The sequence below is a fragment of the Homalodisca vitripennis genome, chromosome 1 (assembly GCF_021130785.1).
Source record: "Homalodisca vitripennis isolate AUS2020 chromosome 1, UT_GWSS_2.1, whole genome shotgun sequence".
In the NCBI taxonomy this organism is placed as follows: domain Eukaryota; kingdom Metazoa; phylum Arthropoda; class Insecta; order Hemiptera; family Cicadellidae; genus Homalodisca; species Homalodisca vitripennis.
In genome coordinates this window covers 90,185,348-90,200,186 of record NC_060207.1, presented here as the reverse complement: position 1 = coordinate 90,200,186, position 14,839 = coordinate 90,185,348, and the positions used below count along the sequence as shown (strand labels likewise).

Sequence of the window (14,839 nt, the reverse complement as noted above, 5' to 3'; positions counted from 1 at the left end):
TTTTCGTAAGCTTTGCTCGTGTATGTGCACTTCTGGTTCAAATGAATTATATTTCCAACGACGATGTAGAGTTTGTATTGTTGCCACGATCAAGAAAATCTGTCAAAAGTGTATGTTTATAGCCATTGTCTATGTACATGTACTTTATTATAAAGTGGTCTAACACTAAAGCTTTAAGTTCAAGCAGAAATGTATTTTGAAGACAAGTATACATCAAAGCTTAGCGCCTTCAAATAGTTTTTCGCTATTTAATATACTTAACTGTCTCGTAATCGCAGTTTATAGTGTACAGGCACTTTAAAAACTTGTAACTTTTGCAGTGCCGCCTGGTGGCGAGATACATCTATAGGCATAGCATATAAACCTTCTCCGTCGAAAAATAAATATACATACAAATTTTCATAATGATCGGTCAAATAGTTTACGATTCTATAAAGGACATACATACAAACAGCGAAACAGCCACCTCTCTAAAAGTATGCCTATGTTACTTCCAGGAATGTGTAGAATCACTGTACAAAATTTCACGATGTTTCGTGCATTGGTTCCAGAGTTATAATGGAACATACCAACAAACATTCCCATTTATATATATATATAGATGTTGCAGTTATATTAATGCATATTATATGCATTGTTATATTCCATAATGATGATAACAATACATCAATTATTAGAGTACAAAATCTGTAAGTACTAGGATTATATATCTATAGTATATATTAAATTAATATTGATTAAAATAATGTACTATAACAAGAAATAAATGGAAATATATTATTTTTACAATTTGTTATTGTTTTATGTTTAACTCTTTATTTAGCATATATCCATTTGAACACATCATCCTGACTATGTCTTATATCTTTAATGTAACTCACTCACTATATACTTCAAAGAAAAGAAACAACAGTTAAGAAGCAATACTGAAAGTAACAAAAATGAAAGTATGTTTTACACAGGTTATAGAGTATACCCCAACACCTATTCAGTGCACACATATTGCATACGCACATGCGCTTGTGACATTGAACAGTGTTACTAAAAGTGATGCATGTGTGATGAAAACCGGTCTAATACTGGCAAGCACACAGGTTAACAACATGTGATACATGCAGCACAACGCTTTAAAAGTAAAGCAAATTTTTGCATATGTTTTGAACAACATGATCCAGGAAACAAAAATGTTTTTTGTAAAGGTAAATAAATGATTTGTTGGGTAAAAATGTGTTGCCCAAATAGTCTTTTTATTGTCTGAATTGGACTATTTCCTGGAAAGGGATATTATTAAATATCTCAGTGAATAGTTAGTAACAGATCAATATTGGTTAGATTTAAATTCGAACGGTTCACGCTGAGAACGATAGGTGGAAATTGAAAACAAATACAAGAAGAATGTTTGTTATTCAAGTCGAACATATCGCTTAGGGTTGGATACTAGAGAGCTGCCGGTTTTCCTCCATTTCCGGTTTGTGGACCCCGTTGTATAAGCCACCACGTTGTGAGAAAGATATCGGCCTGATTCCTCCTTCTTATTCAGACACCGTAAGGGAAGCAGGTGTTAAAGATTCTTTCTGTTGCTCTATATGTGGTATCGAGTTCTGATGAGACTCCAGAACCTAAATTTGGTAAACACGTGCTAAGTGCATACATATATAGAGAATGTTATAAGACATTGGTAATAGTGCACTCAATGTAGTAAATTAATGATTGAATACTGATTAGAACATATTCCAAATTATTTAATTTCCCAGCGAATGAAATAAATGAGGAGAAAATAAACCAATACATGGAGTGATCTACTGTTATAAATAGAGAATTGCAGCAATTGGAAAACCCAGGTGAGTCTTATACAATTAATAGTCAACATTATTTTGTGACAAACATCAACACAGAATCCACATTGTCAACAATGAGGCTATTAATGAGGATTTAAAATTGGATCCACTGCAAGTTAAATACGTGATACATAACTTGGTTACCAAAGCAACTATTTTGCAAAATTATATGTATTCCAGTACCAGAGACCAAAAAGACAACCAGTCTATGGTTTGTTGGATTTGTTATTTTTTCGTTTAACAAACTGATATCTTTGTTATAGGTTTTCAGGGATTTAAATGAGGGAGATAGATCCTATTTCAATTTTCTATTAACCCTTTCAGGGCCAGGCGGCAATATATTGCCGCCATAGATCGCGTCTGAAAAGTGCCAGGCGGCAAAATATAGTCTCCTTTATATTCATCATTTTCTTAAATAAATACGACGTCAAATGATTAGTTTTATGTTTTTTTATTCCCTGGTATACTATTTGTAGATAGTTAATATGAATATCATTTTTATTTTGGAGGTCTATGCATTTTTATTTTGTAATTGTCATGTGACATTATCAGCTGACTCTATGTCTATGCATTTTTATTTTGTAATTGTCATGTGACATTATCAGCTGACTCTATCTATTGTTGTTAATTCTTTATGCTTTAGTGTAATCGTACTATTGTATGCTGGATTCTTCTTCATTATTTTATTTTATGGTTGTAAATATTAGTAGTTTTAGTTGTTACGTGCTCAGCTATTGTGTGTAGTAGTTACAATGACTGACAATTTGCGATATCACGGGAGTGAAATTGTAAGTAGCACATTTGTAAATAGAAAAAGTGTAAATAAATTTCAAATAAAATTTTGTAAATATTTCTTGGTAAATAGTATTTTTTAACTGTATTGAAATTGTTTATGGATCCTACAATTATCTGTTTACTGATACATCCATAATGTGAATATTTATTTTAAGTTTCTTGCAATGTAAGAGTCAGTTGCTTTAACACTTATAAAACGTTGTGAAGTACAATTATGCGTATTTATACAAAATGTGTCATAACAAATTTATTTATGAGAGAAATAACACAAAATTTTGTATGGTTGTTCCTTTCTAAATGTACAATATAATAAAATAGCTTCCCACATTAAAATTATTTTTCCTTTTTTAGTTATTTGCAAAATAAAATAAAATTTTTGTATGTAATCCATTAAAACATTATTTTTTAAATTTTAAATGACTTAAAACTATATCTATATATTTCTTTTGTTGATAGTATATATCTATACAAGTAATTTGGTGTAACTTTTAGGCCATTCTCTAATTTTTATGAAAAATTATAAATTTTAATCTAAGAGGCTGCAAAATCGCCAATTTTAGCCTGGCACTTCACTAGTCACAAAGGGATATGAGATGTGAAAAAAAATTTTTGCAACATCTCATATTTGGTCCTGGCCCTGAAAGGGTTAATAATGTTGGTGATTTATCAGCTTAGTTTAGGACTAATAATGAGAGATTTATTTACTCAATGCATCATTTCAAGTACTGATCGATACTTTAACCCTGGATCTGTTGAATGACTAGTGGCTTAAAAATGTTTCTTCTATGTCAAACGACTATTCACTAGATGTTTTTGTTACTAATCCATTTAAAATCAAACTTTTGTTATCGAAAATCAGATTAAGAAGGACAAATTGTCTATCACATTAATTGGGATGTTTCACAGTTTAATTTGATGTATTGTTCATTAAATAGTAATATGTAATAAGTACACACCGAAATTATACCAAATGTTGGTTTGCCACACACTTCAACAGAATGGAAAATAAAGGGATTTTGTCTTCTACATTCCACGGGGGAAATTTCGTTTGGGAAAAAGATTGGCTACCTTCAGAAATTCTTCCTCTACAAGAGCACTTGCTTCAAACATCTGTTTATTACTCTCAGGTCTGAAGAAAGAAATCCATGCAAACATGTTTACCAGCATTTCTGTAATGTCAAACGACTACAAGACATATCCAGAAAGTAGATGTACTGCATTGTTGTAGTCTACAAACATTTTTCTTTGAACAAAAACATTATCTAGTTACATTAGTATATATGCAAGCTACTTTTCGACATGGACACCATTTCTCTCAATGCAGATGGTGAACCAGGGTACTAATTTTTTTATGACATCCTCAGTAGTTTCAAGCCAACTCCTTTGTTCACTTCTCCCTTCACCTCCTCATTGTCCAAAACGTTTTTCTACACCTTGTGTAGCTTTAGGGAGGTAAAGAGATAGTAATCTGAAGGTGCTAGGTCCTGAGAATGGGTGGGATTGTTCACGACATTCCATTTAAATAAGGCAAGCAGCAGTTCGGTATCATGGTGCGGTCTTGCTTTTGAGCGGGCCCACCACTCAAAACCTCCTAGGATGGTAGTTTGTTTTGTTTTTATATTAGTTGGACTCATGCTGTTGTGATTCTCTGCTCAGTCCCGTGCGTTGGCCTCACCTAGATCCCTCTCCTTCACGTCATTGGCTGTCTGGTCATGTGTGGGTCCGTATCGGGTCACAATCCCTCCGGGAGCACATTAATCTTCTGCTCCTTTGATAATCATAAACAAATGTACGACTATTTTTAAACTCGATACACCACTTGAGCACACTTATACGATTCATAGCTTTATCACCATATGCAGTTTTTACCTCATTATACACCTCAACCTACGGTCTCGTTGAGGAGGGGTGGAATCAGGCCACATGGCAGTGTAGCCAACGTGTCAAAAAGAAATCCTACTGGCCGTGAGAGTTTCAGTACACTTACTTTCTGAATATAAGTAGTATTCTCAAAATAGTAAAGAAAGTAATGAATATAAATTGAGATTAACCCTCCTTCGGTCGCACCTGAAACGTTACATGACAGGTCGCACTGTATCAAATTGATACATTTGTATTAAAACTAATTTAAGTGGTATTTACTCCAATATAATCATATAATATATTATATTTATAGGTTCTAAAAATATGCCTTATGCTTTTCAAATATCATAGTTGTTTTTTAAATGTAGTTTAAAAAATATTTAAAATATTTTACAAAAAGTGTGCTCTCAAACCAAATTGTTGTTGAAACGGGAATGGTCGCACTGTATCTATTTGATACACATTTGGTAAATTACATGGATTTGAAGAAATGACACACAATAACGATCAGGAATAATGGAATATATTTATATTGAACTAGTTTCATATATTTTGCCATTTTTTAGCCAAACAATTGCAGTACAAAAAGTAGTTGTTTTCTGTCCGCTAAAAAATATAAGATATTTCTATAAAAATGTAAATACAGTAATACCACTTACTGTATATATATATATATATATATATAATGAACTCAAGAAGTTATGTGCGAAGGAACACTGTTTGACATGTTCGGATAGCAGCGTACGCACACAACCTCTGTATGTTCATTGCAGATGGTTTTCTTACACTTTCTGCAAAGTGTTTTTGTAAGTCGGGTTCTCTTATCAAGCTTGCAGAACTCACACCTTGTCCGCTTCTCTAACTGTGGCCCTCTCTCTATTTACACTATTTCCATCCCGGTCAGCATTGCATATGTATTTTCTTCAGTCCATGTTGCATGTGCAAGGGAATCCCTCCAACTGGTATGGTCTCACACCTTCGTTGAATGTGTTCAGCTACAAGAGAGTTACTGAGTTCTTGTAGAAACAATCTTCTAATTTTGGTGACAACGTCATTTCCAAATGAAACTACTTGAGCATTGATGATGAAACTACATTCAACAAGGCATAAAAAATTACCATCGGCCATCGGCGGGTACCTCTGGCAACGTTGTACGAAGCACATAACTTGTCAACACGGTCTACACCAGACTTTGTGTTATTGTAGTGCAAGACAATTTCATCAGGCTTATTTGAGTCAGCATCAATTTCGTCACTGAAATGTAAGCTTAATATCAACAAAACATTTTTGTTTTTTTTTTTTTTTTTGTACATATGATACCATAGTTGAATTTTCACCATACACGAAATAGCTTGACTACAAAGGTCTTCCTTTTGTACATTTCAGCGTAGAAGGAATACCAGTCCGGTTTTTTTTTATCGTACCAACAAATTATAATTTATTTTTCTTTCAAATGGTCAACAAGGCTTACCGAACTGAACCGATTATTGGCAGTAATGTTCCTGCCCGCTGTTATGTATTGGTTCAACCAATAGCTTAACAACATCGTCCGACTTATTGCTGACCCAGAAAGGGCCGTCTGGCTGTTTAGCGCAGTACATTTCAAGATTGCTAGTGTAAAATGTTTTATTGTCACAAAGAGCAAAGATTTTGATACCATATTTTGCTGGTTTTGAAGGAATATACTGTTTAAAGTGGCAACCACCCCGAAAGGCTTTTCAGTTTTTCATCGATAGTTACATTTTTCTCCGTGAGAGTAACATTTTTTACAGTTACCTACGAAGTCTGTAAATATCTCTCTGATAGCGGCTAAGTTATCAATCTCTTTACGCTCGTCTCGAGTACTTCTATCATCAAATCTTAAGCATCATAGGAGAAATTTAAACCGTCTGAGACTAAACATCATTCTGCATTTTTTCTATGCCGAAACTATCGGTAGTAAATATCTCATCCAGACTTTGCCTGTTTGACTTAAAAACTCCTAAAAGGTAAAGTATGCCTATGAACGCCTTTATTTTGATCAAGTCAGTGGTTTTGGCATCACGAAGTCTAGTGTACTTTAGCTGTACAAGGGTAATATACTGATTTGTATGCAAAAACCATTTTTTCTAACATTGAATCTGTGAAAAAGTTGGACCAACAATCTAATTCGGATTATGCTTTGACGTGCAGGCCCAATCACGCCAGGCAGACTCGCAAAATTTTTGTGGCTGTGTTCTTTGATTGTACTGCCTAGGTCTTAAGAACCACTTAATTGTATCGTTCTTACCCCATTTAGCTGTCAAAACAAGTGGGTCTTGTGCATCTTCTTCGCGAACCTGACGTTGTAGGTGGTGGCTTGTTGATCACATGCGGCTGTGGCTTGTCGATCACCTGCGGCTGTGGCTGGTCGATCACCTGCGGCTGTGGCTGGTCGATCACCTCCGGCTGTGGTTCATCCAACATCATTAGTTCGTCATCAGCACTCTGTTCTGTATCGGAGTTTTCTTCTCTTTCTTCAACCACATTTTCACCGTCTATATCGCTATTATCACCATAAACGTATTCTAACCTTTCATCCTCTTATTCACTTGTATCAGAAAATAAGAGGCGATGGACAGTTTTCCTGACCGTCATCGGTTTTCTAAGTTCAAACTGCGTTTTTGACATTTTTTACCTAAAAAGCGCAACAGAAACGATCGCACTGCACCACAATGATACTGTAAATATGATACGTGAACGGTCGCACTGCATCCAATTGATACCGTAAATCTGAAACGGGAATGGTCGCACTGTATCTAATTGATACAGCTCCGTAAACACGCTCTGTTTCAAGGTCAGGCGTAGTACTGCCAGTTCAGGGATGAGGGAGAGGGAAGCCCATTAGGAAGGGGATGGCAGTATGTGCGCGCATCGTGAAATAGCACGGAAGAGAACGTGCATGCGTATCAAATTGATACAGTGCGACCGATGGAGGGTTAAGGAATGCTGACAGTTATACCACACCAATGCCAACAAACACCTTCTTTTTAAAAAATTATTCATTTTTAGCATCAAAATTGTTTAATGTATTACCTTGTGAAATTAGTAGTCTGTCGCTTATACCTTTCTTGAAATGTATTAAGGAGTGGGTATTTTCATTGCAGAATGTTGAATTTTTATTAAATGTAAATTAAATGTTTTTAAATGTATTTTATGTATTGTTTTGATGTCCGGTTTTATTGTACAAAACTAGTGGGAGGGATATGTACTGTTAATGGCCATGGTTTATAATAATAAACACTAATGGTGAAATAATAGTATTTTGTCTTTGTATTATGGGTTATGTATGAAATGTTGTATTGTTGGTTGATAGGGAAATGTATGTGTGGATGTAGGAAATTGTACAATGGATAGTATTTGTTTAAAATAGATGTAGACATAATGAGGATTATAATTTATAGTTTATTTTATATAATTAGTGTATGTGTGATTTATCTGTTTTATCTTGCAAGTATGAATCTGAATGAATTTTGTTGGAAAGAGGGTTTTAGGATTATGTAATATTTGAAGATGTATAATTGTTGTTCTATCACTGCTAGTTCTTTATTTCTATGAATCATGTAAATGCCTCAAAACAGGCTCTGCCTTGGAGGCCAATACTTTGTTTCTCGGTATATGTATGTATGTATGTGTGGCATGAATGTTAATGTGTGAAGGTCAGCCAGTACTGATATACTATGTAATCGCGTGCTATGCACAGGATTATTTTGCTATGTATGTGGTTTGCATTTATATTTGTTGTATACTTGTAATGAATATGTTGGAATGTGTGCATATTTATGAGAAATAAAGTTTATTCTATTCTATTCTATATGACTATTAGTTTTGACTATTCGCTAGTATTTTGTTATAAAGTTGTGATTGTATCAACTGACATCAGACGTTTCACCATGAATTTTCCGTTGTATAAAATAATGAAAGTTTAAAAAAATGATAAATGATTTTAAAAATTTTTTTAAAATAGTTTATATTTTTTTTTAATTTGTTTTGTTTACTTTTCTTTTTAAATTTATAATGTTGATAAAAACCTAAATTGAAATACAAAAATAGATCCATCTGCATATAAATGTTCCTTGCAATGTACTACAAAATAAAATATATAATAATGTATACTTTACTTTAGTAAAAAGCATTCTAAATAGGTTTTAATAATGATGTACACAACTAGAAAAATAGTTCCTGATAATACACAAATTTCTTCAGCCAGATCCAGGGTTAAAGGTTAAACCTACTCAACTGTTCCCCATATTCTTTTTCAATAACGTACCCACACCACAACCGTCTGTATGAGTACTTTTTCTAATATTAAAAATAACATTCTTTGTAAAGAAACTAACAGAACATTGCAATCATATTGCCGGTTTTGTTCTGTCACTTTTTAATCAAAAATAAAACCTTGATCTTGAAAACAAAGATTGAAGGAGTAAAAAATGGTAGATGTAATGAAGTAAGTTACTTTAATTTTTGAAAAGTTTGCCTTGATACACAAACAGGACCATGAAAACCTCCCTTGAGCCCCACTATCATTCCAATTGTTTATCTACGGTCATCACAGGATTTTTACTCCAAGAGGCATTAATTATAAAGTGGTGTCATTGAATAGTTAGACTTACCAATAGTTCCCAATCTGATTCATTCACAAGAACAAGAATTCCTGGTCTCCTAAAAAATATACATCACACATTAAACTATTAGTCTCATCAAGAACAACTCACATTCAATATTAAGCTGGGAATTTTATTGCATTTTCTTTGCCAGAGCCAAAGAAAACTATAACTTTGCCTGCAAGATAAAATTGTGTTTATTTGTATGAAGACTTTTATACACGAATTAAGTAATTTTTATAGATTGAATCAATTGAAATCTTAGCCAAATTTTACTCTTTTAATAATGGCACTTGAATAAAGTTGGTTGCTCAAGAGTTACAACAGCTATTGGGTGAATTCGGTGACTCAAGTTCATAATCCCAAATTAACTTTCATTGTGCAAATAATATATAGCGTGCGCTGCTGGAAGAGCAACATAGGAGCTCTCACTAAAAAAAACTATGGACTCCAACCATAGGATTTCTCCCTATAGGTCTTTAATTGTTCAAGTGCTACTGTAACCTTTGGAACTATTCAACAAACTATTTTAAGTTGCAAAGAAATTCAAATTATTACATTGGTCCTTATAAAACAGACTCCCGGGTCCTGAAACATTAATTGTCCTTTAAACTTAAAAGTTTAATTAATTATTCTTACAAGTGGATAAGAAGTGAATGGGAATATCTTCCAATTACCATAACTTATCTCAGTACTGTTTGGATTGCAACAAGTATTTAAAACGAATATACCCAAAATGTCCCTGTTATTCAGGAAGTCACGGGTAATAGCTAGAACTATTATCTAACAACTATAAAATAATACAAATCTTTAAAATTTGTCATGACTTGTGTTTTTTAATATTATTGGCTGGCCAACACATGGACAAAAAAATCCTAAATAAATTTGCAACAATTAACTTTAAAATAATAGTCAGAAAATATTACTTAAAATTTAAATGAAAATAAAAAATAAAATAATGCTAACTAACTACATGCTTCACTTACACAGTTTCTCCTTGTACAAAGAGTTCAGGTCTCTCAGTCAACAAGTTTTCTTTCAGCCACACAAGAAGTTTTCTTAATGTCCCTAAAACAAATATAAAAAGTAAATAAAATCAAATAAATTACTAGAAGAAGTTTTCAACACAAAAACTGTTTTGTTCTAAATTTATCATTGAATATAGATGATTTTAAAAGAAAACAAAATTCTAGAAATTGGTCACTATTATATTTAAAAAAAATGAAATAATGTGAACAAAATACTGTCTTGGAATGTCCTAACTAGTCTCCATTTACATGCCACGATGTGTCCATTATGTTCTAATAAAAAAATACTTTTTTGTCATGTATGAGGTTAGCATGCCTATCACAGTAGTTTTTTTGATTATTTTATTTTTGAGCATGGTTAACATTGTGTCTTAGATTTTATCACTTAAAGAATAGGACTGATACAAGTTTTTTAAACAAAGCGTTTCAGTTTTTGTAATATATATATATATATATAAAACAGTTGCAAATGTTCTAAGCCCTATTACACTTTTTTTTAAATATGATACTAACGTAATAAATACTGCTAAGATATGATACAAATTTTTCACTTTACAAATATTCCGCTTATGATACTGGAAGATATGGCTGCGATTACATTTCAATATGACAGAGCTGTGCCAGAAGGAAGATAACACCAAAGTGCAGTAACTACACTAGGCCATGAACGTCAGGCTGCTGGTATTCTGATGTAAACAACACTTATAGATGTTGATTACAGAAAATAATAAATTATTTATTGTGATCATTTTCCAAAGTTGTTCTACAATGAATAGTGATTGTTGATTATAAAAATGCTGAAACAATATTGATTGTATATGAAAAAAGGACAATATCTTCAGATAAATAATGTTATTATAATAACACTGAATAATTGTATAAGATGTGTTATCTAAAACAAAGAGAACAGGAGAGTGATGGTAGAGATGGGGAGGGATAAAGGGCAGCCGCCTCTGGTTTGATGTTTAGGTCCTTAACCTTTATTTCACTCTTTGCTTCAAGGGGAGGGGGAAATCTCTACCAGATACCTAGAGAGTACCGCCTGTCCTTGACAGGTCCCCCAAGCATGTGAGGCTCTCACCCACTAAATACCCCCGCCCTATGATCTTCATCTTGCAAGAGTTGAAATCGCCAGTCAGTATTACTTCAGCTCTTGCAGGATCTTTTTAGCTTTCAGTTAATTCATTGCTTCATTTTTGGGTCGGTTTATTCCCATGGCTTTTCTCTGGCTTTACGTGTCATGATTTTCTTAATCATTCGAGCTACGTCTTCCCATGCCTCTTCACTCTCCAACATCTTCCCCACAATGTTGTCCACAATGAGTTACTACACCCCATTTCTTCTCTCTGCCTGCCACCATCTCCATGCAAAGAATGTATGTTCTGCTGTGTCATCAGCCTCATGACAGTGCCAGCACTCTACAGTTTGGCTTTTGCCTATCTTGTGTAGATAGCCGCAGAAGCTCCCATGTCCACTTAAAAACTAGGTGACATGGGAGAGTCAGTTGTCCATGTCCACACTCGACCTAAGACTGCAGTTTGGGGATAATCCTTATAGTCCACTCTCCTTTCTTGCTGATCTCCTGCAAGAAAGGAGATCAGCAAGAATTGCTTGATTCATGAGAAGAAGGTCTCATGAATTGTGTTCTGGCCTCCTCTTTTCTCATCCCATTAGAAACATCTGTCCTCTCTCTAGCTAACAGCTCCATTGGAGAGATTCCTGCCATGACAAGATCCGCCTCTGTGGATATCGTCCTATATCCACTGCACACCCCCAGACCAACCTTGCGCTGTAACCTGTCAAGCCTCTTCCTGACTATCTTCAGTCTCAAAGCCCGGCTCCATGCTTGTACTGCATATAGAACGATCGAGGTGATAACAGGTCCTTACCCTAAATGAGTCAATCCATATGAAGTGGTCCAATGAGGTACTCAAAGAGGTTCAAAAATGATTTTTAAATAATTGTATTCTCGTAAACAAAAATGGCCGCCATGCAAAAACAGTAAAAGATAAAATTATTTCAAACTCATCTTTTACCTCTTATGAGTATGGTAAAAACATATAAAAAAATGAAAATATTTTAAAATAGTCAAGAAAACCTCATTGGACCACTTAATATGGATTGACCCAAATATCACAGTGTGTACTAATTTTAATGATTGAGGTTTGTTTAGTTGTTAAAAGATTTTTAGTTTTCAATGTCAATTCTTTTTTGAATATTGGTAGCCAAAGTGGCCTAAACTCAACAGAAGGTTGACTTAGCGGTTTTGTGCTAATTGTACATATGAAACCTCAATTAGTTTGCATTTGAAAACATTATCCTCTTGGTATATTATGTTGGCTTCATCCCATTCTATGTGATGATTTGCAGGCCAGCAGTGGTGAGTAATTTTAGACTATCCCACCAGATAATTTTTTTCATATTTTCTTTATGTTTTCTAAATCTCACATTAAATGGCCTGTTCTCTTTGTTTCAGATGATGTCTGCGCTGACAATCAATCCACTAATTTTTTTTACTTTGAAGATAATTCTTTGTTTATTTAAGGTTTGTTATTGACGATGGAAGGTTTGAAAGGATAACAGGATTTCGGACATTTGTCATTGTTTATAAGGTTATAACAGGTTTAACACAATGCTTCAAGGATTGGAATCTATCCTCTTCGTCAGGTGGGAGAGCTATTAATACATACAAAGCTTTGTGTTATACCTTGAAGGTAATATATTTACAATATTATTAGTATAATGAATAGTCAGCTAAAACTCTTTTTTAATTATTTTATTGCCATACATGTGTTTTGGTATTCAACTATCATCAATGTACATTACCCTCTTGATAGGTGTATGGCAATAAAATATTTTTTTTAAGGTTTTAGATAACCCTGTAATGTTGAGTTAATAATATTACAATATTATATATATATATATATATATATATATATATATATATAATGCAATGTTTATATTGCAAAATTGCAATCACTATAAACTTCATGTGACTTTATCCAGGATTGGCTGCACTGTCTATCCATCTTGTAAACTGGTAACGACTATCTGTGTAAGTGTGTCAACAGAGCAGTGAACAACGGATGGTAGAATTATAATTTTGTACAAGAGTAGAACAGCAAGTCAAGATCAAAAATTGGCTGACTATTGCTAAGCCTCAAAGACAGCTCTCATTTATAATTATAATTAAACGTAAAATATATGCATGGAGTATATTAAATGTTGTATTATCCCATTGCTATACTACTAGATGATTCTTGAAGGTTAAGACATTCTTTATTCCCTATTGTTAAAATTATATTTCTGTAGAAAATAAAAATTAAATTTTATAAATTATGTTTATGCAAATGTGGCTTAAGCCATTTTTTACCGCTCATAGGATCAATTATCATCACATCTTTTTTACAAACTTACTATCAAAGCCTTTCAGCAGTCTCTAGAATAATCACCACTCTAATTAGCAGCCAAAATATTAAAATATACCTATATTGAAGATTAAACCTGACTTTTTATGATAAAATCCTGATTCATTGAGTTTAAAAATCTGAAATACTCAAATTCTGAGAAACATTTTTAAGATATTCATAAATTAGGACTTAAATTGTGAATGCCATAATAATTTTAAATTTTACTCGTAATTAAAACTCAATCTACTCCAAGTTTTAAACTAAAATTATGGTTTTTATGTACACAAAAGTAAAAAAAATGTCTACTCATTTTCTACGCAGCCATTTTAATTACAATGGCATTTATCATAACAGCACAGTAGATGGAAATTTAGAAAGTTGCCGCATACAACTTCAATTACACATTTATATCATGAGATTTTAGATAGTTTACTTAGGAATTTGTGTTTCTCCATTCCACACACTGTTTTTTTTCCTTTTGTATCACAATTGACATGTTTTGCATATCTTTGTATTGTTCTCAAGAAATGTCAACAAAAACATGCGCTATTATCCGATCTTTTGTCAACCGTAGTAGTGATAGCTCTATAAAATAAGGTACCTAACTTCATTATGGTATGCAATGTTTGTCACCTTGAGCATACTTCACAAGTTAGCAATAATTTTAAATTCGTTGGTGGTTTTTCACACAGCTATACTCATTTTAAAAATTCATTTAAAAAAGAAAAGGAGTCTAGTCTGCACTCTGTTACAGCTGGATACACTACTGTGATACTTAAGACAACAGTTCCAGCATTGGAAATTTAATTTACTTCCTGAATTCTTATTTATTTTCTCACAAATACTATAGAATATTTTACAAACAAGCTAACACAATAAAACATGTTGTGTATTCAAAACTCACATGGCTTAGAAGATCCTGGAAGTTGGACAAAATGTTTCTTCACTTTATTAAAGAGTAATTCAGCTCCCCCTCTAAAAATAATAGAAGCAATTCAAATAAGATCAATAGAATCAAAAGGTGGAATGACAAAGAAAAATACGTTATTGATATTGCAGCTTTTGGTTGTATTCCATTAATTTTGCTTTCCAGAATTCAATAACATGGAAAATTTCTTTACCTAAAATATTATAGTTGGTTAAGTGAATTTTTAATATTTTTAGGTTTATTAGGTATTTGTAACCAGACCAAATAGACCTATAGAACCATGATCAATTACTGATAGGTACCTATTATATTGGGGGGGGATGTTTTTGTTCACATGTCATGTAATACCGAA

General features: G+C 33.1%; 1 protein-coding gene across 3 annotated transcripts in view; it reads right to left on the bottom strand.

The window, feature by feature from the left end:
* LOC124366337 (ubiquitin-related modifier 1) overlaps positions 1–14,839 on the bottom strand; it is a 29,628-nt gene that overhangs the window by 9,473 nt on the left and 5,316 nt on the right. For all 3 annotated transcript variants that reach the window (XM_046822816.1, XM_046822833.1, XM_046822825.1), the window contains exons 2-4: positions 14,464–14,534; positions 10,108–10,189; positions 9,131–9,179 (exon numbers count right to left, since the gene is read on the bottom strand). In XM_046822816.1, the coding sequence (XP_046678772.1) occupies positions 9,131–9,179; positions 10,108–10,189; positions 14,464–14,534 (202 nt within the window). The remainder of the gene's footprint in view (positions 1–9,130; positions 9,180–10,107; positions 10,190–14,463; positions 14,535–14,839) is intronic.